The sequence below is a fragment of the Lactuca sativa genome, chromosome 4 (genome assembly GCF_002870075.4).
Source record: "Lactuca sativa cultivar Salinas chromosome 4, Lsat_Salinas_v11, whole genome shotgun sequence".
NCBI classification, from domain to species: Eukaryota; Viridiplantae; Streptophyta; class Magnoliopsida; order Asterales; family Asteraceae; genus Lactuca; species Lactuca sativa.
Window position 1 is genome coordinate 228,594,250 of NC_056626.2, and position 27,094 is coordinate 228,621,343.

Sequence of the window (27,094 nt, forward strand, 5' to 3'; positions counted from 1 at the left end):
TGTGATTTAATCATTACATGGTGTCAACATCTATTACTGGATAATTATTTATAAGTAAACTTTTGACCACTACTATAAAAAACGACTAACAAATGTCGTTATTTATGTATTGAATAATTGTAAGGTAGTAGTAGTATTCGAGAAAGGAAAAAGACAATTTGTATGAGAAGATATGCGTCGATTGGGTAATTTAGGAAAACGTTAAAAGGGGGTCTGTACGCGATTTCTTAAATGACGAAACTACCCCTGGTCTTTTTGTCCTTACGTGTTACTCTTGTATATGTGAACTCATTTTCAAAGTCTAATACAAAACGACAAAACCAACGCGTCTCAGTACTACGTCTTCTCCGACACATGCCAATCTCTCGCTGATTTAACCACGTGGACGGCCAAGATTTCAACCCAATTGATGACTATACTCTTAACTTGTGCCCGAAGTACCTCACATTAACCATGGTTAACGGCCGCCACTCTTAAAACCCGTCTTCTTTTTTTCTTCCTGTTTTTGATTTTTAATCCTTATCTTTCATGAATCATCTCTCTCCCTGCAAAAACAACGTCCGCCGTGTTACACCATCATCTCCGTCGTGACCTCCGGTCTTGATTCTACAAAGTTTTGTAATTACTTCTGCAGCTGGATATAATCGAGCTGTGTTTTTACTTTTTAGTCAGCAATAGGAAACAGGAAGAACTAAAGAAGACATTTGGTGATCAGGTAGATGAATTTGCAGTTGCAAGTGAACGAAAATAATCTACGAAGCTAGAGTTTGTATTTGTTGTTAGCTTCCGAGTTTAACTTATGGTAGATTTTGAGAATTCTTCGGCAATGGCTGTTTCTGCAACTTCAGTTGAAGGAACTGAATGTTCATCCGGTGGTAACGAAACAGCACCTAATCCTCCTCCTGAGCTGCAACCGATAAAGAAGAAGAGAAATCTTCCAGGAATGCCAGGTACTTTGACGAATGTTTTTCTGTAAACGTGTATTTTAGTTTTGTTTATATAAAGGTGTTGCGATTATATATAAAGTGATTTTGGTTTTGATTTTGATTTTGATTTTGATTTCGTCGCAGATCCAGATGCGGAGGTGATCGCACTATCACCGACGACTCTACTAGCCACCAATCGGTTCGTATGCGAGATCTGCAACAAAGGATTCCAGCGGGACCAGAACCTTCAGCTTCATCGGAGAGGTCATAACTTGCCGTGGAAATTAAAACAGCGAGATGGAAAGGAAATCCGGAAACGCGTTTATGTTTGTCCGGAGAAAACCTGCATCCACCATGATCCGTCTAGAGCACTCGGCGATCTCACCGGAATCAAAAAGCACTTCTCCAGGAAGCACGGCGAGAAAAAGTGGAAGTGCGAGAGGTGCTCGAAGAAGTACGCCGTTCAATCCGATTGGAAAGCGCATATGAAAACGTGTGGTACAAAGGAATACAGATGTGATTGTGGCACCTTATTTTCTAGGTTAAATTTCTTCATCAAAATTCTATGAATTAATCCATGAGATCATCAATCTGATTGTGTTTTTGATAATGATTAGGAGGGATAGCTTCATTACGCATAGAGCTTTCTGTGATGCATTAGCTCAAGAGAGTGCGAGATCTCAATCTCAATCTCAAACTCCAAGCCTTCCCATTACTAATTCTAATCATCATAATCATCTACAAGAAACTGAGAAAGTGCAGGCGGCTATTCTTCCACCGTCGTGTAGCCCGCCGCCACCGCCGCATACTCCTTCCACCGGCGTACTCTCTCCTGTTCAATCCGTTCACAGCTCAGGTTTGTAATTGAACTTTTTCACAGCGCACTATTTTTCGCTTTCAAAATTGCGATTCGTCGTGTATCCACTGTCATGATTACGTTTGTTGTAACGCATTTGTCAAAGTACTACGTGCTTTTTAGCGTGTATGAGAGTGAGTGGGTCGTAGAAGTAGAACTCCATTAATAAAGAGCTCGAAGATCGACGAATTAAAAAGCTAGGTAATTAAAAAGAGAGATTTTGTATGAAAAAGGACGCCATGATTGTTCCTGCTTTTCCTTTTGCTTGTAATAGCAAAGTTCATACTCATAACTTTTTTAGATTCTGAGTACTTAAATCATAAACAATTACCATCACCTTTTTATAAATTTGTTTTACTTTTTCTTATATAATTTCTTCTTTATGTAGCAGAGTTGCCGGAAAAATCCACGGGTATACTAGAGCACCAGAAGGGGGCGGGGGCGACATTGGAGGTGGTGGAGGCAGCGGCGGCGGCGGAGACATGCCTCCCAACAACCACAACGACCACCGCTAGTGGTGGCTCAACCTCTAGTGGAAACAACAACAACAATGCGAGTAACAACAATACAGGCGTATTTGCAAGTATTTTTGCATCATCCTCCGTCTTGCCGCCGTCTCAATCATCTCCGGCAACGTACTCTAATCTGATGTGTGGTGTAGCCGGAGCTGACAGGAACACCACGGTGGAACCAATGTCCCTCTCTTTATCCTCCTCTTTGTACCGTTCCACCACCGCCGCCCCCTCCTTATTCCCGCCACCTGAACAAACCCTCCACCAACACCACCGTCAATACGTTCAAACTCAGCAACCAGCTCTCTCCGCCACCGCTCTACTTCAAAAAGCTGCTCAAATGGGCGCAACGTCGTCAAACACCTCATTCCTCCATGCATTAGGTTTAGCACCACCGTCGTCCTCCTCCACCGACCGCTACCAAGAAGCTAGCGTTAGTCAATGGAGTAATATCCAAAGCAAACAAGAGAGAAACGACAACCTAATGGGTCCGCCGCCACCGACCACCCTCGATTTTCTTGGGTTGGGGATGGGTGGTGGCGGCTCCTCCGGTGGGTACTCGGCATTTTTAAGTTCAATCGGAGGAAGCAGTCTTAATGTTAATTCAGCCGCCGGTGTTCCCTTTAGGGGAGTCACCTCCGTCCAAAATGATGATTGGGATGACTCCGGCGACAAGAAGCCGGCGCTTCATTAGCTTTCTCTCTCAGTTTTTTAATGGTGAAAGAGAGAGGTGAGATGATGAGCGTCAGTGGCTTTGTACCTATTATTATAGTAAGCACGTGACATTAAAATATACGTCTATGTTTTTATGATTTTTAGTTATTACTATTATTATTAATATTAAAATTAAATATTTGGAGTAGAAAGTAGAACCAATCAAAGATAAGAAGATATTTTATTTAGGAATTTGAGAGTTGATAGATATTGCCAGTTAACCGAACTAAGAAAGAAGAATATTAAGTAAGTGACAATCAGGGAAACTATGACAATGACTTAAGACAAGTTGTTGGATTTTTGTTAACGATGTGAATTGAATTGAATTGAACTAGAAGTCATATTTGATAATTATGTTTTATCTTTTATGGCGTATATCAGATATATGATTTAGGGAAATTATGTCGATTACTTGTATTATTTTGGATGAATATGATGGCAAAGTAGTGAAATGGAATGTTTGTTGTCGCATGTTGTCAAAGTTTTTAATAGGCTTTTATGTATCAATTCTCATGTCCTTTAATATGTATGCAAAGAGTACAATACATGAACTCCAACTCTCAAGAAAATTTAAGGAAAATAACTTACCAAAAAAATAATTGCAAGGGTAATTGTCTATTTATTTTATCATATACTTAAATAACTTTTTTTATTTATTATTAACCAACAAACTTGTTACGCTATAGGGAGTGAGGAAGACAAGGTTTAGTTTCCTCTCTTTGGGAGAATTTACATATATATGAATATGTAAGGAGTATCAATGTAAGATGATCATTTATTATGTAACATTGTATATGCGTTTACTCTTTTAATCTTAAATTATTTTACTTGTAAACTAAATGAAATATTGCATATTGTGACAAATAATAGATGACATATATTGCCACAAAACACATTGTGGTTATTCAATGTATTCATAGCACATGAAATAAAAGAAAAATTAGTATCTAAATAAGCAAATCCGCAAATGGATAAATGTTTACCGGTGTTAAAGGTAATTCATAATCAATAACAGTTGATTTATAAGAATAGAAATCTACTAAAAGTCCTTAGTTTTAATTAATTCACCTTTTGGTTATTATTTTCTTTTAATCAAATCCTAAAAATCGATAATTGTATTCATTTTGACTATTTTATGTGGTAAACAAGCCATCCATCTTTCAAAATTTATATATTTTTGCCTGTATTTTAAATTTTATGATAAAATTGATCAAAAGTTTATATTTTTGGCCCAAACTTCAAAATTTTGCTATCAAATTACCCTAAATTTAGTTTATTTACTTATTTATAAGGGATAATGACTTGAAAGGGTAACAAATTTTTGACTTTTGTCACATTTAGTCACTAAACTTTTTTTCGTTATCTATTTGCCATTGAACTATTAAAACTGTTCACATTTTACCCTTATGACCGGCTGTTGCCGGTCATAAGGGTAAAATGTGAACAGTTTTAATAGTTCAATGGCAAATAGATAACGAAAAAAAGTTTAGTGACTAAATATGAACAAAATCGAAAGTTTGTTTCCCTCTAAAAAGTTCAATGACTAAATATGAACAAACCTCCTCTTGTATTATGTTTTAGCAAATTATTTATTTTTGTTAAATTGTAACAACATTTGTTGATGAAGAAATCTATGAAATAAAAAAAAAAAACAAACAAAACCCTGAAAATATATTTAAAAAAAAAACAAAAAACCAAAAACAAAATAAAAAACCAATGGTTTGACATTTTCCAAAATAAAAAATCAAAATTTCCAATCTGATTTTGGTTTTACAAAAAAAATGAACCATTCTCACTGATGTGAATTATGACCATTGGTTTGACATGTGAAATTTGTGACATCACATGAATATGTAGTTACAACATCGTTTGAACTCGTAATTCATAGTAAGGGGTTAGAGTATCATCGCATGAATACATAGTTACAACATCGTCTGAACTCGTAATTCATCACCTACAGGTTATGGGTCTGTTGGTGTTTCCACTGGGTTGTCTAGAATAGTCCGTGGTCGCCATCTATACTCTGGTAGATGACTACATCGCCACATTGCTGGTTAAGGTTATGGTATCTCCTTTCATCCAACATCACATATTCATCGTCATCTATTTACCTAATTATCACCACCTTTCTATCATCACCTATCTCTCATCATTTTATTTCATCACACACCAACTATTTCATCTATCCATGTTTCATCCGCAATATATTTGTAGATATAAAATAAATATACCGTTTAAATCTTTTAAAACATGTATAAAATCGTTCATCCAGCATAGACAGCAAGTATTCAAATAATATGCACACATAGCACGTAATTTATATAAAATACTTCATATCTATGTGTAAGATTAATGTAACTATATATACCATAAAAATCCCATAAATGCTTCCTAACTTCGAACCCCAAGGTTTACTCTACTAAAGCTTCATATTCTCGGCTCTCTGAACCTAGAAGGGTCCAGATCTATCACACCAAAAAGCTCAAGATAGCTCTTCCTCTCACTCTACACACTCAAGCTCGCTAGGGTTCTCACTTATGGGAATGGTAGTCGCAATTGAAGGCCATAAGTGCCTTTAAATATGGTTCGGGCACAAAGATTTAGGGTTTCTGCCAACAGCGCGGACTCGTCGAGTCGCCTCACCAACTCGTCGAGTCCATTCATTAATCTGATTCATCAGTCGCGACCTTACTCGACGAGTTGAGGCGTCAACTCGTCGAGTCTCTCTTCTTAACTCAAAAGAAAAATACTTAAATGATGATACCTGGAAATCCGGATGTTACATTTTGTTTTTTTTTATTTCATAGATTTCTTCATCAACAAATAATGTTGCTACAATTAAACAAAAATAAATAATTTTGCTAAAACATAATACAATAGGAAGTTTGTTCACATTTAGTCATTGAACTTTGTAGAGGGAAATGAACTTTCGATTTTGTTCACATTTAGTCACTAAACTTTTTTTCATTATCTATTTGCCACTAAACTATTGAAACTGTTCACATTTTACCCTTATGACCGGTAACAGCCGGTCATAAGGGTAAAATGTGAACACTTTCAATAGTTTAGTGGCAAATAGACAACGAAAAAAAGTTTAGTGACTAAATGTGACAAAAGTCGAAAGTTCGTTACCCTTTCAAGTCATTATCCCTATTTATAATTCACTACAATCTTTCTAAGTTAGAGTGTATTGTATAAATTATCTTATACTAAATCCATGTTAAATTGTGTTTTGGAAATTTTTGAATATGTATTTTTTTGTTATATATATATATATATATATATATATATATATATATATATATATATATATATATATATATATATATATATATATATATATATATATATATATATTCACATAAAACACCTTTTTTTTCTCTATATAGTTTTAAAAATAAAATTGAATGCGAGATACCTATTTATAAAAACAATTTTTTTAAATGCCTATTTAAAAAGATGTCGTTATGTGCAAATCCATTAAATACATTTATGTAAAATACGTTATTTTATATATATATATATATATATATATATATATATATATATATATATATATATATATATATATATATATATATACCTTAAAAAACTTTTAAAAAATAAGTATTAACTAGGTACATAAAAACAGTTTGTGTACATATAAATATATAATTATATACAACTATGATTTTATAAAATAAATGTATACAAAAATGTATTTTATTAAAAAAATACAAACACCTGTTTCATAATAGGGAGAATTTCATCTATATCTTTATAAACTTCTATAATTACGTCTATATCCTTATAAAATTTTGAATTATATATATATTCATATAAAACCTATAAACTCACTTATATACCAAGATACTTAATTTAATCATATTTAATATACTAAACAAATAAAAATGTCTTTAGATTATTTTTTGTTATTAAGAAAAGAATTAACTTGTAACTTCACAATATTACATTTTTCTCACATTGTTATTCTCGGCCTATTATAAAATATTGACACTCACATTGAAATTAATTTTTCAATGATTATGTAACTGAAGAACCAAAGGAAGAAAAAATGTTTACAAGAGAATAATCACAGGTCTCCTAAATTTGTTGTAGGAGATGAAATATATTATTTTACCAAACGATTAGTTATATGAATTCACCGAGTTTTTCTACTCGATTATGCAGAATATGAAATGACGAAAATCATATCTTGAATAAGAAGATTGATTATGGGAGGGATTGCAAATGAGTATTTTAAAATTTACTTATAATCTAAATTAAAGATATTGTTTTTAATTTTAAATAATTAAATTTGATTAAATTAAGTATTGAGGTATATATGTGAGTTTATAGGTTTTATAAGATTATATATATATATATATATATATATATATATATATATATATATATATATATATATATATATATATGATTTGAAGCTTTATAAAATTATAAATGTAACTATGAAAGTTTATAAGGATATAAACGAAAATTTCCTTTTATAAGAAAGGAAATTTGTATACAAACATGTTTATATATATATATATATATATATATATATATATATATATATATATATATATATATATACACACACACACACACAAACATGTTATTATAAAAAAAAAACAAATACAAACACCTATTTTATAATAAACGTATTTGTATATATTTATCTATCTATATGCACACAAAAAAGTTTTTGTTATGTACTTAGTAAATTACATATTTTATAAAAGTTTTTTAAGGTATATATTGTCACACCCCAAAACCAAGAACAGCGGAAACGTTCTGGGGCGGAGGACGTCATGTAATGTATCACAACACCGTAATAGTAAACAAGCAAACAACATCATCCATTACATTAAATATATAATTTTAATACAAGTGTGTTCTGTACAGTTATAGACACCAAAAATAATGTAAATCAAAATAAAGAGATGAGTCCTGAATGCGCTCCATCTTCTCAAAAGCTGGTATCGGTACCTGCCTACTGATGACCTGAAAATACAAGTTATTTTGAAAGAGTTTATTAGCATTAATACTGGTGAGTTCATAAGTATTTTAGTGTCGGTATTTGTATCAAAACGTTTGAACATAGTTTTAAACAATAGTTTGTAAACATTGGTGATAAAAGTATGTGAATGTTCGTACGTGTTTGTAAAAGTTTGAATTTCTCAGAAAAACCTATATTTTCTATTAAAAGTAGCCTTCTACCAAGGCGTAACTGTTTTGTATGTTTGTTTATCGTAAAAGTGTGTAATTTTCCAAGTGTAACTATCATTATCAAAATATAGTTTATACATTATTGTTTAAGTGAAATAGTCACTAATGTATATAAAGGATAAATTTCTGTAGTACTGTAGTATCGTATTATAAGAACTACTGTTGTACTGACTACCTTAAACCGAATTTATAATAAGGTATCATGTGATTAATTGTACCATACTATCGACTCAGTAACAATGACAAATGTAGGTCGTAAAAAGGTATGACGTTTGGCACCCACAGACCTGCAGGTCCGGCTGTAGCTAGCATCAAGGTGTAGGATAGTCAATCCAGTATAGATTTATACGTAAACTCACGCTCTCCCTCCAAGAGACTCTGGTTACAACTCGGGCCATGACATTTAAGGCATGCCCCGATACAGTGGATCACATTTATGTAACTGTGTGTATGTATATGTAATGTATTGTTCCTGCTCTAGTATCGTTGTATATGTTCTCTTTCTAGTATAGTTGTATATGTTTTCCTTCTAGTATAGTTGTCAATATTACTGGTATTTTTGATGTACTAAGTTCGGGGAAAATCGACCTAGCAGTAGGTCTTACATCATACCATACAGAAAAGTTGACAGTTTCTAGATTCCTAATTAGAATACTAATAGTTAGGAATATTTTACAGACAAGTGCTACTTAGAGCACAGATGTTAAAGGCTATTCCTTATCCAAAAGACAGAGATGTACTAGACATCTTCTAACGGCGATGGGAAGTCCTCGGGCGAACCCTGGGGTCTGACACTTGACGAAACACCTCTTATAGGTGTCGCTCCTGAGCCCTCTGGCAGGCTCGAAGTTCCAAGACTTCATCTTGGGAGGCAACCAGCTGTTGCTGCAGGGTTTCATTGGTTCTCCGGGTCCGTTCCATGTCTTCTTCAAGACGGCGGATGCGGACTGTGTTGACACCAGAGTTGGCATCAATTTCCATGACCCGGTTGATGGCTGCTCGACCTTGTTCGATGTTTCGAGCAATTCCGCAGACTATGACGGGCAGAGCTCTATCCGCATAACCTCCTTCGCTAACGTTGTAAAAGCTTCGATCCCCAAAGTAAGGTAAGGGTTGACCCTGTTCGTCGCTCCAGCGATTCAAGTTGGTTGCCCACAAAGGTGTAGGACCTGGAAAGGCTGGTCGGGGGTTGTCGTTCGGGGCTTGACCTACTAGCGGTAGGTTGTTGACTTCAGGCTCGGAGTCGGATCCATCAGAAAAGCCTTCTGCGAGGTGATCATCCAAAGGGATTGGATGCTCATCTTCGGGCTCTTCTTCGATCCACCCTGCATTGCCTTCATCTGGAAAGTACGGGTCGCCGTGATGGAATCCAGCCATTTAAATCTACGCGTGAAGAGAGGTATAAGAATATAGTATATATGTAGCTAGTAGTACAAAATACACCTATAGTATTTTAAGTTTAGGTTCTACTGATCTTCTTGTGGTATTGTTGGTAAGTTTTTAAACTTGTTAACACATTACAACCATTCTAGGGCATAACTCCTCGGACCAGCATAGTTGATCAGGCTATGCCATTCCCAAGACTGACCATACATCCCCGAGCTCACTTGTGATATTTAACAATCGTAATACTTTTGTTCTTGTCATTGTGACACTGATTTTAGTATGAATGCAGACTAGTATACTTAATTAAATATTTTAATATTTAAAGTATAGACTCCTGGTCAGAGTGCTTTAATCCCTAATGGGTTTATAGTTTAGTATATCTTTTATGGGTTGATATACTTAATTCACTATAAACAATGCTCTGATACCAATCTGTCACACCCCAAAACCCAGAACGTTTCCGCCGTTCTTGGTTTTGGGGTGTGACATATATGTGTATAATAGCATATTTTATATAAATATATTTCAACAGTTTTTACATAACTACGTTTTTATGAATACGTATTTAAAATAATAAAATAGTTTTATAAATAGGTATTTCATATACAAAAATACTTTAAAAAATCTTTTATATAGAAAAAATTAGATTTTTTTATGTGAATATATATATATATATATATATATATATATATATATATATATATATATATATATATATATATATATAACAAAAAAAAACATATTCGAAAATTTTCAAAACACAATTTAACAAATATTTAGAAGAAAACAATTTATAACTACATATATACAATGCCCTCTAACTTCATAAAAAAAACTAAATTTATAGTGAATTCGTAACAAAACTTCGAAATCTGGTCCAAAAATATATTTTTTTGAACAAATTTATAATAAAATTTAAAATTCAGGGCAAAAATATAACTTTTGAAAGAAGGAATGTCGTATTTACCTGGTAAGAGGGTTAAAATGAATAAAAGTATCGGTTTTTAGCATTTGATTGACTAAAAAACTACAAGAACAAAAACATCAAATAGGGCCAAAACACAAGGAAAGCTTTCAATATATTTCCCCTATAAAAATATATCCTTCACACTAAATGGCATTGAACACTTCTAATAAGTTTTATCAACAATTGTGTATGAAAAAAGAAGTTGTCTTGATATGAACAAAACATATATTTAATTACCCTCTTAAGTTATTTTCTCCGTTTTATTTTGCCATGTGGATGCCGCATATGTGCCGTAAGTTGTAACATAAGAAAACCGGTCATAACGATAATACTTGAATACTTTAAAAAAAATTCGTTAGTCAATCGTATGTATTCTTTTTGCTTGTGTAATTTTTATAAAAACAAAAAGTTAGTTGTTAAAAAAAATGAAAAATAGATTTTTAAACAACATAGGGGCTTAGAGGGGGAAAAGTGGGTAGCTGCACATGTCCCAATTTTTTTTATTATATATTTTTATTTAAAAATACAAAATTATAATAAAGATAAGGGTCATTTTTTTCTTATTTGTCTTGGGCCTTTAAGTATATTTCATTTTTTAGGACCGACCGTGTTAAACAATGTTAGACATGACTTTATCACAATATCAAACCTCAAGTTTTTACAAGCCGTGATAAATTTTTTCGTTTGTAAGACGTGACTTAAGATGATATATATATATATATATATATATATATATATATATATATATATATATATATATATATATATATATATATATATATATATATATATATATATATATATATATATATATATATATATATATATATATATTCTACTACTCCATTATGCATTTTTATATACACAAACGACTTAAAGACCAAATTTTATTAAATCGTGATGTTGAATAAAAGTATTGGAGCCATGACACGCCATAATGAAGCAATAACGAAATTTTTACTTTGCTTTTATATACGAAAGAAAACCTATAAAATAAACTTTTGCAGTCGAGAAGATTTTCAAAGAGTAATTTTTATTCATAAAATTATAGAAAAAACTGATATGATACAAATAATAAATACTTGAAGTACTCAATCATTGTCGTGACAGAATATCAATAAAGGAGACCACTCACTGTTTTACAACTTCTCATTTAATTGAAAGCTATCTATCAATTTAAGAGTTCCGACGTGAACTATTCCATAACAATACATCACAAAAACTAATTAACAACCAGAAAATTTCAAACTTTAAGAAAATAATTAACAATATTGCAAAAATACCTTTGATAACTTGCTGCATGCTAATTCTAACATTTAGGGCATTACATTGATCTTTAGCGGTTATATTTTCTTCTTTCATGGATCTATTAATAATGTTAGGATTTGTGAATCATTGATCAAGCGTAAATCACAATGAAGTGCAATTAAAGCCAAAGAAGCCGTCGATTGTGTGTACAAATTACAAGAACAGATAAACCTAGCATAATAAACTAATTACAAAAATACCCACTTATAATGGTAATATACAATTATAACCCCTAACAATCCGGGGTAGTAATCTAGGAAACATATATGTCAAACTCAAGTTGGGAAAGTATGATCCAACTTGAGTTTGCAAACAAGATACTGAAAACGGCTAGATAAATTAGCTTTAGTAAAAATGTCGGCAAATTGATTGATTGTAGATATTGATAGAAGTTTAACAGTCTTGCCAACATGTTGGCGAACAAAATGACAATCAATCTCAATATGTTTTGTACGTTCATGTAAAACATCATTGTGAGCGATCTGAATGACACTTTTGTTATCACACCACAACGAAGTGGGAAGAGTCTGAGTAGCACCCATATCAACCAATAACCAACGAATCCATAGTAGTTCCTACGTTGTATCGGCAATTGCTCGATATTCAGCTTCAGTGCTAGATTGTGTAGTGAGGGACCGTTTCTTACTACGCCAAGAAATAAGAGAATCTCTGAGAAAAAAACAGTAGCTAGTAGTGGACCGTCTATCAGTCAAGTCACCATCCCAATTAGAATTTGAAAATGCTCTTAGTATCAAGGAGGACTCAGAGGAGAAATGGAGCCCATGAAACATGGTACCTTTCAGGTACTGAAGAATCCGAAGAATACCTGCATAGTGATCAGAGTAGGGGCAACCATAAATTGACTAACAATGTGAACTACATATGTGAGATCGATACGCGTAACAGTGAGATAAACCAACGAGCCAACCAACTATCGGTAGGTCGTAGGATTATAGAGAAAAGTACCACTTCAAGGAATCAAATGGGAGTTGGGTTCAAGGGGCGTGGAGGCAATCTTGGTGTCAGCAATTCTTGACCAAGATAAAAATATCAGATGTATTTGCTTGGCATAGATATTCTCGTATGTCATCTATTAAGTCATCAAGACCAAGGAAATGATGAAGATTACTGAGATCCTTCATTTCAAAACAAGAGATGAGAGATTGTTTGAGATTCAAAATGCATGCACTATCACTGCCAATAATAATCATATCATTAACATATAATAGAGAAGGATGGTATTGATATCTGTTATTCGAGTAAAAAGCTCTGAATCATATGGACTAGAGGAAAATTCCAGAGAGGTAATGATGGTGCTAAAGTTTTCAAACCAGGCATGAGGTACTTCTTTCAAACCGTATAAAGCTTTTTGGAGATGAAAAAACATGGCCAAATGGGTGAACAACACCACTTGGGGGACACATGTAGACTTCCTCGGCGAGATCCCCATTCAGGAAGGCATTTTTTTTACGTCCATTTGATACATAGACTATCGACGATTCGTTGCAATGGCAAGTAAACTATGCACTGATATTATAAGAGCAATTGGAGCAAAATTCTCTTCATAGTCAATTCCATATTTTTGATGGAATCCTTTGGCAACAAGTTGTGCTTTCTATCTATCAACGATGCCATCGTTTAGATCCGATAAGAGACGTTCCTAGAGGAAGTGGAACAAATTCCCAATTTTGAGCCTTTTGTAAGGCTTGATGTTCATCTTTCATAGTGTTCTACCATAAAGGGCTAAAGACAACTTCCTTATAGGACTTAGGTTCTTGATGAGACATAATAGTTGAATAACATTCAAAATCACGAAGATGAGAAGGAATGTTTCTTACCATTTCTGAACGTCTCAGCTGAGGTGGTGGATCTGAGGGTTGAGGATACATCTCAGGAATATGCGATTGTTTTGTTTGACCTCCTATAGTGGAAGTAGATGATTTTGAGTTCAAGGTGTTAGGTTCAATGGAATATGAGTTATGTGAGTCGAGAGAAACTGAGGGATCGGTAAAAAAAGATTCGGAAGGAGATTCAATCTGAAACTTGGAGAGAAATGTGAACGTCTTATGTTACCAAAAGGTGTCATGACGAGACATACGTAGGAATTCAGAGAGCAATGTAAACCCATTCAGGGCCGATAAGAGACTTTCCTAGAGGAAGTGGAACAAATTCCCAAATTTGAGCCTTTTGTAAGGCTTGAAGTTCATCTTGTATAACGTTCTACCACAAAGGTTTAGAGACAACTTCCTTATAGGAGTTAGGTTCTTGATAAGACATAATAGTTGAATAACATTCAAAATCACAAAGATGAGAAGGAATGTTTCTTACCATTTATGAACGTCTCAGCTGAGGTAGTGGATCTGAGGGTTGAGGATACATCTCAGGAATATGCGATTGTTCTGTTTGACCTCCTATAGTGGAAGTAGATGATTATGAGTTCAAGGTGTTAGGTTCAATGGAATCTGAGTTATGTGAGTCGAGAGAAACTAAGGGATCGGTAAAAAAAAGATTCAGAATGAGAATCAATCTGAAACATGGAGAGAAATGTAAACGTCTTATGTTACCAAAAGGTTTCATGATGAGAGATATGTAGGAATTTAGATATAGGATCCCAACATCGATGCCCTTTGTGTTCAATTCCATACCCGAAGAAGCAACACAAGCGAGATTGAGGTTTGATTTTTGACCGCTCACAAGGTTGTAGATGAATAAAGCATGAACAAACCCACACCCGAAGAAGATTGTAAGCAGGGGAGATACCATGGAGAAGTTCATACGAGGATTTTTTTTGAAGAATATGAGTAGGATGTCGATTAACGGTGTAAAATTCTGTGAAAGTTGCTTCTCCCCAAAATCGTTTGAGGACCTATGAAGAGACCAAAAGGGTTCGAACTGTGTCTAGAATATGACAATGTTTTCTTTCAACACGATCATGTAGTTGGGACGTGCCCGGACATGAGTGTCAAGACACAATACATTGTTGATGCAGGAAAGAAAAAAGAGAAGACTCTTTGTATTCCTGGCATTATCGGCACAAAATGATTTTATAATGTCACACCCCCAATCCGGAACGGCAAAATTGTTCGGGGGCGGGGGACGTCATGTACAGTATCACAATAATTGTATAATAGTAATCAAAGCAAACACAACCATTACATTGATAAAGTAAAGTATTTACATCTGTTCATAACATTTTTTATATGAAATCAAAAGGTATACCAAAAGTATAAAAGACGCGACTCTAGAAAGATCTGTCTTTTCAAAATCTTGCGGGTGTACCTATCTTATCGGTTCCCTGAGAATACAAGTGATTTTGAAAGTGTATCAACATTTAAGTTGGTGAGTTCATAAGTTTGTTCATAACATTGTTTATATGTTACTTACGTTTATATACCTTATTAGTGTACTCTGTGTTAGAAAAACAGTATATTGTATCTGTATTTAAATGAAAAACCCTTGTATGTATGTATGGATGCCACCAGTGATAGTGAAAGTAGTGTACTGTAATAGCATTTGTATAAAAACCTTAGTATGTGCATGGTATTCACCAGTTGTAGTGTAAATTGTTGTACTATAGTCTTATTAATTAAAATAAAACTGTTGAAGTAAAATAATCCCGTAAACAAATGTTTAGATATAATATAGTGGGTTTCATATAACCATGCTTAATATGACCTAGTGACCTCTACGACGTTCTTCAAGCGTCCGAAAGTTATGACATTTGTCACCATAGGCCTGTCGACCTAACTGTTGCAAGCAACTCAGGTGTAGGATTGTCAGCCCCGTATAGATCTATAGACTATACACAAATCTCATGCTCTCCCTCTAGCAGACTCTGGTTATATTGTATAGGATTTAGAAACCGCACCCTGATGGGTACAACGAAGTAGTGCCCCACAAACCTGTATTAACTAGTTTACGTATAATGTAGTGTAGTAGTGTTTTATGGTATTTGAATATGTATGTATAACCTTGTAGTAATGTACTTGTAATATAAAATAATTATATTTAAATAATTATTTAGTAGTGTGTACTTGTACCAATGTATTAGAGTAGTGTTTCCAAAACTATACCTATTATAGTTTGAATAAATGTATTGATTATGTGTGTTGTACTTAGCAAAATAGTGTAGAGATTTCCAAACTATACCAATTATAGTTTATTCGTAATTTTCTGTAATGTACCGAAAACATTTGCAATCTAATCGTATGAGAGTAATATACCCTTATGCTCGACACATTACAAAAGGGTTAAAATATATAAAATATTTTTAGAAAGTGTAGCGAATGCTCGATTTGAAACAATTGTAAAGGTTTAAAAATGTTTGTATAAACACAAAAGTCCTTGTGTTTTACTTGTACCCCCTAAAAATATTAAAAGCATTCAAAATGTAGGGGTATGAACTCACCTCAAATGTGCGTTGACTTGAATCAGCGAGTTGTTGAGATGATCCTCGGGTAAGCGTACGCGCTAATAATGTTACCCTAAAAACAATTATATTTGACGTCTTATTTAAATTAATAATATATTAATTTAGATAATAGGTTGAGTAATAAATTAATTATATAAGGAGACTTACAATTAAATTGGAATTTAGTTGGAAAATGTTGAAAATGGGGTTTACGGTTAACAATGGGGTTTACGGTTGGAGGTTTTTGGTGTTCACGGTTGGATCTTGAATTATCATGAAGATATGAATATTGGTTGAAGATTAAATATGGGTATGAATGTTCTTGGTAAATTGGTTGAAGATTTGAAGATTATAGGTGTAAACCTTTGAAGATTAAAAGGAAATGGGTTGTTCATGGATGAAGATTCAGAGGATTTTGAAAGTGGTTCACGGTTGGGAAATGAGGAAATGATTTGATTCAGGGTGTAAACACATAGATATAGGGGGTGTTTATGGTTGCAATGGTATTGGGCCATAGGGTTTACGGTTCACAATTGGACTTGAAATGGGTTTTCAGACCATTAAGAAGGGTTCACGTCCATAAAGAAACCATGAACACCCTTTTTCTTTAATCCCCAAACCGTGAACCATCTTTGAAGTTTGAAGTTGGACCGTGAACTCCAATTTTGGAGTGACTTTTGGCCGTGAACTCCATTTTGGTGGAGTTTGTTGGTCGTGAAACCTCTTAGGGTGTAGATTATTGGTTTAAGCATTAATAGATTCCGTTATATTAGGTTATAATGCTCTATATCACTTAAGACTTATGTTTTATTTATTTAGTAGCTTATAATTATGCCCTTGGGATAATAGAGGGTATGAATAATCATAAGGATTGAAATGAGATTTTGGCTTTTATTAAATTGAGAATAACAGGTTGTTACATTATCCCCCTGTTAGTGGGAATTTCGTCCCGAAATTCTTACTATGAGGTGTACATCATGGACTAGGGAAAACATGTGGGTACTTTTGTTGCATCTGATCTTCTCGCTCCCAAGTGAATTCAAGTCCCCGCTTCGCATTCCAGCGGACCTTCTCTTTCGGTATGCGACTTTGTTTCGTTCGTTTGACTTCCCTATCCATGATCTCTATTGGTTCTTCTATGAAGTTAAGACTCTCATTTATCTCGATTTCATCAAGTAAAATTACAAGAATCTCGTCAGATAGGCACTTCTTTAGATTTGACACGTGGAAGACAGGGTGTACGTTGTTAAGCTCTTATGGTAAACAGAGTTTGTAAGCTACGGGGCCGATCCTAGCATGGATCTCGAATGGACCAATGTATCTTGGATTTAACTTTCCACGCTTTCCGAAGCGTATCATGCCTTTCCAGGGTGAGACCTTCAACAGAATGTGGTCACCAACCTGGAATTCCAAGGGTTTTCGTCTTCTGTCTGCGTAGCTCTTTTGTCTATCCCTTAACGCTTTCAACCGTTCTCAGATATGTACAATCTTTTCAGTGATTTCTCAAATGATTTCCGCGTCGGTGAGAGTGCTATCATGGACTTTCCCTTTAGCTAGCTGTGTGTCACCCATTTCAGCCCAGCACAGAGGGGATCTGCACTTACGGCCATAGAGGGCTTCGAATGGAGCATCCTTGATGCTAATGTGATAGCTGCTGTTATATGAAAACTCGACCAATGGTAAATGGGTGTCCCACGCTTTACCAAAGTCAACCACACAAGCTCTCAGCATGTCTTTTAGCGTTTGAATTGTTCTCTCACTCTGCCCGTCAGTTTAAGGATGATAAGTTGTATTCATGTCCAACTTAGTTCCAAGAGCCTTCTTAAGTGACTGCCAAAATCGCGAGTTGAATCTACTATCTCTATCCGAGATAATAAATATGGGCACACAGTGCAGTCGTACTACCTCTCGGATGTAAGTTCTAGTTAGCTTCTCCATTTTGTCGGTTTCTTTGATTGGCAGGAAGTGGGCGGACTTGGTCAATCCGTCGACGATCACCCATATAGTATCATGACCACCCGACGTCTTGGGCAGCTTGGTAATGAAATCCATTATGATCCGCTCCTACTTGCACTCAGGTATTTCTTTCTGCTGGAGTAAACCTGAGGGCTTTTGATATTCTACCTTGAATTTAGTGCAAGTTAGGCACTTGCCCACGTAGGTAGCAATCTCTTCTTTCATGTTTGGCCACCAATAAAGTTTCTTGAGATCCAGATACATCTTATCTGAACCTGGGTGGACAGAGTATTGAGTTTTGTGGGCTTCATTCATGACAACCTCCCTGTAACCACCGAACCTTGGGGTTAGATCTGGTTCATGAAATAACAAACTCTGTCTCCCTTGATCTCAAAGTTCTTCTCCATTCCTCGCAAGGCTTCGCCTTCCACATGTTCTGGTTTTAAAGCTTCTAGCTGAGCCTTTTTGATTTGTGTGAACAGGTGGGAATGGATTGTCATGGTTAGTGCCTTAACCCTACGACCTGAGTACTCCTTACTGTTGGGTTTTAGTATACTACAACATCCTATGGTGCACATACAACCCTAAATACCTTGGATCTATGTTTTCTCTATTATACATGCAATTATGAACATCCAAGGTATTATCCTAATCTAGCATACAAAATAATGAATATAACAAGATAGAATACATACCTCTTTGATGTAGAATGTCTTCATGAAGCTTGAGTGCCTAGTGCCTCAAGTGTGACGCCTCAAATGGTTCACACAACACCAAATACACTTGGAGTAACTTGAGAGAAATCCACAACTCATGAAATCGGCTAGCCCTTCTTTACACACACTAGTACCGATTTTGGTCAAGAATAAGATGCATATATAGTTAGGGTTACACCATGTAAACCCTAATTGACATGGCCTTTCATTTCCATGATCCGTGGGTACAAAAACACCATGGAGCATCCATGAAGCATCGTATGGGTTTTAGCCCAACTAGATAATCCATGGAGCATTAGCCCACTATATAAGTATGGATGATTTACACAATCAACCCATATATTTAATTAGTCTTCTTTTGACCACTTAATTAATCCTAGATTAATTCTTGATCAATACTAGTTAAATAATCTTATTAATATATTAGAACTTATAATATATTAACCAACCTTAAGTGTTATTTCTCTCATTATAGTCTATCCAAATGCATGATGCCATGCAACCCAAATGGACCATGCCGGGTCGGGTCAAGTCTTACCAATTATAGTTATGGACTTAGACATTAATCCAACACTTTTGGCTAAGGGCATCAGCTACTACATTGGCTTTACCCGGATGATAGCGAATTTCGCACTCGTAATCATTGAGTAGCTTTACCCATCGCCGTTGCCTCATGTTAAGTTCCTTCTGATCAAAAATATGTTGAAGGCTTTTGTGGTCAGTGAAGATAGTGCACTTGGTACCATAAAGGTATTTTCTCCAAATTTTTAGGGCAAAGATCACTGCTCCCAGATCAAGATCGTGAGTTGTGTAATTGACTTCGTGTGCTTTAAGCTATCTCGAGGCATAAGCAATAACTTTTCCCCGCTGCATGAGCACACAGCCTAGCCCTTGATTGGATGCATCACAATATACAACGAAGTCTTCAATCCCTTCTGGAAGGGATAAGATAGGTGTGCAGCATAGGGCTTGCTTGATGTGACAACAGTCAAATTCAAGTCAAAGTCAAAGTCAACAAGTCAAACCGGTCAAACTTAACTAGTACTTCTATGATAAGAGTTATTCTATGTATAGAAATGTGCATTTGTATGTCAAGAATTCAAGTGTCTCGGTGAATCTATGTGTTTATCAATGTGAAACCCTAAGAACGGAGTTAAACGCATCAAAACACGACTATGGACCCTTTTGGGGACTTAAAATAATCATAAACGATGCATAACAGGGTTCAGGAACCTTGCATTACGAGGCTATACAATAATATTGATTAAAAATAAATCTCTCCCAAATCTCTCTCAACTTTTTATAGTCATCCTGGTCATCCCGACCCTTAACTTGGCCAAAAACCACTTGAAACGGGAAGTTTACTTGAAAAAATCCCTATAGGACCAAAACCCTAATGGAACCGAGCCTCTTGGAAGCGAAACCCTAAGAAGCAAAACACCTCTTTTGGGACCGAAGCTACTTATGACCGAACGCTATTAGGACCGAAGGTTCCCTTCAGAACCAAAGTCAGCAGTCTTGGACCGAACCTCATCAGCAACCGAAATGAACCGAGCCTTCGGTCCATTTCACTTCCATTTCCCTTCGGACCCGAGCCCACCTTCGGTTCCTTCTTCTCCCTACCCTCAGTCCTTAACTCCAAGAACCGAACCTCGCAGGTTCGCTCCTATTGTCCGGTTTTCGACTACTTTCACCTGTTAAGCACGTTTTTGACGGGGATTTTTCACCAAATTCATATTTATATAATTTTAAACTCCCTAAACTCATATTTTATTTATATCTCAAGGATTTATTAATTATAAATAATTATTTTACAATAAAGAAAATAGCTTAGAATATCAAGTGGGTCAAGTGTGCCCACTTGCCTTCCATGTTTCACCTCCTTCTTAGCCAACCCTATCCACATCACACAAACCAAGGCAAACATCCTATCAATCTTGCAAATTGCTCCAGCAACCTCCTATATAAAGAAATCCCTGGAGGATTTCTTGGTTTGCCTTGATCATTTCCTTCACCATCAAACACTTACACTTCTCTTACCCCTCAAGAAAGCTTATTTTTCTCTCTACTTCCAGCCAATTTTTGAGGGAGTTCTTGAGCTATTACTTCGCTTTTTGGTAAGTATTTCATCTAAACTCAAGTGCTATTCCATGTTTTCATAACACCCTTGAGTCATCTACACCCATTTTAACACCAAAAACCGTTCTTAGGATCATCTAAAATTTCGCGTGTTCATCAAGTGTTCTTGACTTGATACTCCTCATCTTCGACCTTCCACTCTTCAAGAAATCACTCAAGGGAGTTCACACCCCTACATTTTCCAGTTTTATTTGGTTTTCAGGGGGGGGGGGGGGGAATACAAGTTAAAACACCAAAACATATTTAAAACTTAACTTGACAGCTTACAACAGAAAACTTGTGACTTGTTTACGAACTTCTTTTCCCAACTTAAACTTAATATTTTTCAGAACTGTTTAATATGAAAATAGCTCAGGTTTATACCTTTAAAATGACTACTTTCACTTCTCCATACGATTTTTCTGCAATTTATGGTGATTTTTACAAAACTGCCTATCACTGCAGCAACAAAATCAGACCAGGTTGTGAAGATGAACATTTTCACACTGGTTTGAGACCACTAAAAGTTATAGGAAAATTTATGAACACAGCAGACTCTTTTTCCAAACTCTCCGAGTTTACGGATTCAGTTTTCGACTTACGATGATTTTCCTATAAATATTCTAAAACAGTGACAGTCAAGGGTAAAACTGTCAAAACATGTTTTAGAGTTATTCACAACTTGTAACATGCTGAGTAAGGTGTGTAGGACTTACACTTAGTATTTTCAATGTCATTTTTATTGAAACACAAAGTCATGCATAACAAGGTTTCATTAACTCATAAAACATTTTCGATAGACCATAATAGGTATAGTCTGAACATCTTGTTTAACAAGGAAACGGTAACGCAATCGATTTACAAAACAGGTATTTCATTACAAACTACATGAACTTGTTAATGAATAAATTTGTGAGAGGTGAGAGATTCACCTTCAGGGTATTATTAAGTGCCACAGAAAAGTCCTGTAGTTATAATCAGAATCTCTTGTAGGAAGAGCGTGATAGTTGTGTATAGATCTATATTGGGTCTGACAAACCCGCACCTAAGCTGCTTGCAACAGCTAGACCGGCAGGTCTGGGGTGACAAGTGTCATAACATTCTGATGCCTGAAGAACGTCGAGTACGAGGTCTTCGAGTTTTAGCATGGTTATAATAACTCATATGGGGAATTAACAAAACACATAGTTCATGGGGGTTTAAGAATTCCACAAAAAAAGTTTTATTTAAATAATAAAACCACACATAAGTATGACGATTTACTTACATATAGTAAGTCTTGGTTCAGTTAAGACTACAACAAACCTTTTAGAAAATATTGGATTTTCTGGAAACAAACTTGTAACAAACTTCAAGGAACAACATCCATTTTTCATTCATAAATTGCTTATGAACTCACCAGCTTTAATGCTGATACTCTTTCAAAAACAACTTGTATTCTCAGGTATTCAGTAATACAGGTAACCACAAGATTTATGAAGGCAAGACGCTAAGACGCAGATTTCTTTTAAACTATTTTGACATCATATGTAATTTGTTTGGAAACATGTATTTTTGCAACGATGTAACCTTTAAAATTATATTTATGATGGTTGTGTTTACTTTCCTCACTATGGTTATGATGCTGAGCATGACGTCCTCCGCCCCCGAACGTTTCCGCCGTTCCGGTTTTGGGGTGTGACACTTCAATGTTTGGAACACAGTTCTTGTTTTTCTCCCCAACTAAAGGTTACACCATTCTGAGTTAGGGTAGTAAGAGGTTTAGCAATTCTGGAGAAGTTATGAATAAATCTGCGATAGTAGCCAGCAAGACCCAAGAATTGACGGATTTCCGTGGGCATTCTTGGTGCTGGCCAATTCTTGATTGCCTTTATTTTGGAAGGGTCCACATGTATGCCTTCTTCGCTAACCATGCGACCCAAGAAAGTTACTTTCCTAATAAAAAACTCGTACTTAGACAATTTCGCATAAAGCTTTTTCTGCCCTCAATGTTTCTAAAACTTGTCTTAAGTGTTGGTTGTGTTCTTTCTTGTTTTGTGAATAGATAAGTATATCGTCTATGAATATTATCACGAACTTGTCTAGGAAGGGACGACACACCCGATTCATTAAGTCTATGAATACGGAAGGTGCGTTGGTTAGACCAAAAGGAATTACTACAAACTTGTAGTGTCCATATCGGGTTCGGAAAGTTGCCTTAGGAACATCACTCTCTTGGAATCGTAATTGATGGTACCCCGATCATAGGTCTATCTTTGAAAAGTAGCTAGCTCCTTGTAGTTGGTTGAAGAGGTCATCTATTCATGGGAGAGGGTGTCGATTTTTAATGGTGAGTTTGTTTAGATCTTGGTAGTCTATGCACATCCGGAAGGATCCATCCTTCTTCTTTACGAACAAGACTGGTGTTCCCCAGGATGAGAAGCTTGGTCTAATGAACATCTTACTGAGCAGTTCATTCAGCTGGCTGGATAATTCCTGCATTTCTGTCGGTGGTAGACGATAAGGGGATTTGGCTATCGGCGTTGCTCCGGGAATCAAGTCAATTCAGAATTCGACTTGGCATTAAGGAGGAACTTCTGGAAGATCTTCGAGGAAGATATCAGGAAATTTATAGACATCAGGGATGCTCTCGAGGTCTTTAACTTCTTGTTTTTCGTTGACTACATGGGCTAGGAATGCGTGACGCTCCTTTCGCAGGTATTTTTGGGCTTTGATGCACGGAATGATGCGAAGAGTAGTACTGGGTTTGTCGCCATAGATAACGAGGGCTTCGCCATTTGGCAGATTGAGGCAAATGAATTTTTCATAGCAAAGGATATCAACACAATTAGGAGTTAGCCAATCTATGTCAATGATGACATCGAAGCTCTTTATGGAAACCGACATAAAATCAATTGAAAAGGAATAGTCGTTTAGAGTGAGAGTACAATCTATGAATATGTCGTTAGTGCTCTCTTTATTTTGGTTAGCCATTTCGACAGTGAACATTTCATTTAGTGGTTGGGATTTGTGTTTAAGTAAGTGTTTGAATTTATGACTATCAAAACTCCTCTCCGCACCACTATCAAAGAGACTGGATGCATAAAAGTTGTCGAGGAGGAACATACCCATGACTACGGTGGGATCTGCTACCGCCTCCTCTTGGCCCATGGCTAGCACTCTCCCTGTGTTATCATCATCTCTTTCCTTAGGGCAATTTCTCTTCTAGTATCTGGTTTCACCGCATGCATAACATGCTTGACCTATCCCGACTCAGGGGGTCTGGTTGGTTGGTGCCTTGCAGAAACGGAATGTGTGCCTTTTTTCTGGTACAACTAGTGCACTGCAATTCCTGACAAGGCCCATGATGATGGAAATTGCATTTTTTGCACTTTGGGAGGTTCCCAACATATCGACTGGGAGGGGCTTGAGTAGCGGGAACATCAACAGGAGTGGTAGTAGCATGAACTGCCACCGTTTGCTGTTTCTTGGAGGGCTCCAACGAAGACTGGCTCTTGCGTTTGTTCCAGAACTTCTTCTTGCTGCCACCCTCCTTGGGTTGTTCTAGAATAACTGCTACAGAGTCTTGGCTATCTTCGTGATCTATGTGACAACTCGAAATTTCCATTATGTACAAACTATATCACTTTAATAGAAGTTATAGCAGTCGCAGTTAATTTTCATACTTTTTCGTGTAAGTTTGAGTAATTTAGGGTTTACACTTCAGGAGATATCAGGAGAGTGGATGCACTAGGGTTTAGTGCAACACTGTTATTCCAACACTCTGTTATATGAGAAATCATTTCAGGAATAAAAATATTTTCTTTCAAAAATATCTCAAGACTATAAATAGAATTCTGAACCAAATTCATTCATTATTCGCATTTCCAACTAGAGAAAAGCCATTTCCTCTCTCACGGATCTTCGGGTTTTTATCCCAAATCGTGAGTAACTCTTTCTAGTAGTGTTAGAAAGCTTAATATGTGTTTATAACATGATTTACATAGCTAAATCACTAGATTTAGGAGTTTACTCCCCATGGTGTTCTTGGGCGGTAAACTCCCGAAACAAAGCCTAGACCTTCCCTTGTGATATGCTACTACCTTGGACACATATAGAACTGTATTAGGGATAAGAAAACATCAAAGAATCACCCAAGTTTGGGAGTTCATGGCCCAAAATGATCTTGGACCGTGAACTCCAAAATCATGCACAAAAGGGTGATTTTAAGGCACCTAAAGCCTTGGACATTTACATAGAATTGTTCCCACTTAATTGAAGGACCAAAACACATCAAAAACACCCCTCAAAGTGAGTTCACATCCCTAATGAGTTTCTTGGGCCGTGAACATCAAACAAAGGCACCAAAGTGTGCCTAATGCCTTCATATGCTTTAGGTAAAAGTCTAGAACCCATCCTACATATGCAAGAGACTTGAAAGCAACAAAAACACCATTCCAAGGGAGTTTACGGCCGTAAACTCCAAAGAAAATGGCCTTGGGGCCGTAAAATCCTCTAAGGAGTGTTTCTATGCCTCAAACCTTTCCAAGAATTAACCCACAAAGTTAGAATGCTTCTAGAGATTATTTAACACCTTAAAACAACCAAAGACATTAAGTCTTGGAGTTTACGGCCGTAAACTCAAGAGTTTACAACCGTAAACTCCATGTGTGATGCTATATGGAGAGTAAACTCATATATGGGGTCCTTTGGAACCCTAAACCCAAGTACCTTGTCCCACAATAGCTTAGATGCAATCCTTAGGGCTTAAAACAGTTATATAAAGTGTTTATTATGTTCTAGGATGTCTTAACATTATCAATTAGTAATTTAAGACTAATTGAGTGCATATCTGTGTGATTATATGTTCATTAGGATCGTAGTGTGTGTACAAGTCCTCACTTGACACCTAACAATCCTACACCGTCCAGTTCATCCAAATCACCATCTACAGGTGAGTTCATACCCCTAATCAATGTTTTAAATGATTTTAAATGCTTTAATGGGGGGAATACAAGTAGAAAACATCATGTTATTAATACATCTATATTTATTTTATAAATGTATTTTCATTTAACAGATTTCACATACTACAAAATGTGATGCATGAAATGGTTTTCTATCTTTAAAATACTTTGTTATAAAATGTATTACTTTTGAAATCGTTATCAAAATGACATCAAGTCACTTTTATATTTGTTCAAAACTCGTAGATGTCTTACAAAACCATTTTACATTCTTGAACTAAACTATGCATATACACTTATAATCTTATATATGTATTGTTGTTATAGTTTACATCTTTCATTTAGTTCCCCACACCCTTGAGTAGTAAGGGTGTATAAACCTACTTGAACAACCAATTACCTTTCAGTAAATTATCAAAGGGATAATTTGAAGATATCAAACATTATTCCTATTACAAGGAATCACACAAGAGTCAGTTCATTCATGAGTCTATACCAGTACATTACCTTATCATGAGTACATTTACATATGATTACATGATACATGAGTACGTTTACATATGCTTACATGATACATGAATAAGCTTACATGAACACATTACATGAGTACCTTTACGTAGATATATTTACCTGTGTATATTAGCATGAATACTTGTATCTCGAATTGCGAGGATGATTTATTAGTACCTTCTGTGTAAATCTTCCTGCCTATCCCTAGCACCTTGGGATATCTAGACGGGACCCTATCCCTAGTACCTCAGGATATATGGATGGGACTAACCATTTCGGAACCCAGCTGTTAGCAACAGTGGGTGATGAACATCTACGGATGTCTAAGGTTAACACTTATCATAGGTAGATTGATATCGGAACTAACCATTCCTCCATCCTGCTGTTGCAACAGAGGATGAGATGAAAATATTCGGATGATCATTAGGTTATTAATTATATTAGGAGTCGGCTACGGGACTAACCCTTCCTCCAACCTGCTGCTGCTACAGAGGACAATTGGACCATCTTCGGAGGTTCATTAGGTTATATATGTCGTGTTAGCCCTAGTACCTTGG

General features: G+C 35.6%; 1 protein-coding gene across 2 annotated transcripts; it reads left to right on the forward strand.

The window, feature by feature from the left end:
• The first annotated feature begins 456 nt into the window (after positions 1 to 456).
• On the forward strand, positions 457 to 3,160 carry LOC111913799 (zinc finger protein GAI-ASSOCIATED FACTOR 1). Of its 2 annotated transcripts, none has more exons than XM_023909509.3 (4): positions 457 to 950; positions 1,071 to 1,467; positions 1,544 to 1,782; positions 2,171 to 3,160. In XM_023909509.3, the coding sequence occupies exons 1-4, from the start codon at positions 800 to 802 to the stop codon at positions 2,986 to 2,988; spliced, it is 1,605 nt and encodes a 534-aa protein (XP_023765277.1). In that variant the 5' UTR covers positions 457 to 799; the 3' UTR covers positions 2,989 to 3,160. The 2 variants fall into 2 exon arrangements, with proteins under 2 accessions (XP_023765277.1, XP_023765278.1); XM_023909510.3 differs by having other exon boundaries at positions 458 to 950; positions 2,174 to 3,160.
• The last annotated feature ends 23,934 nt before the right edge of the window (positions 3,161 to 27,094 follow it).

Coding starts and splice junctions, on each gene's coding strand:
- LOC111913799 (XM_023909509.3), top strand. CDS start 800: ATGGTAGATTTTGAGAATTCTTCGGCAATGGCTGTTTCTGCAACTTCA. Junction 1,468..1,543: donor TGTGGCACCTTATTTTCTAG/GTTAAATTTCTT, acceptor GATAATGATTAG/GAGGGATAGCTTCATTACGC. Junction 1,783..2,170: donor TCAATCCGTTCACAGCTCAG/GTTTGTAATTGA, acceptor TTCTTTATGTAG/CAGAGTTGCCGGAAAAATCC.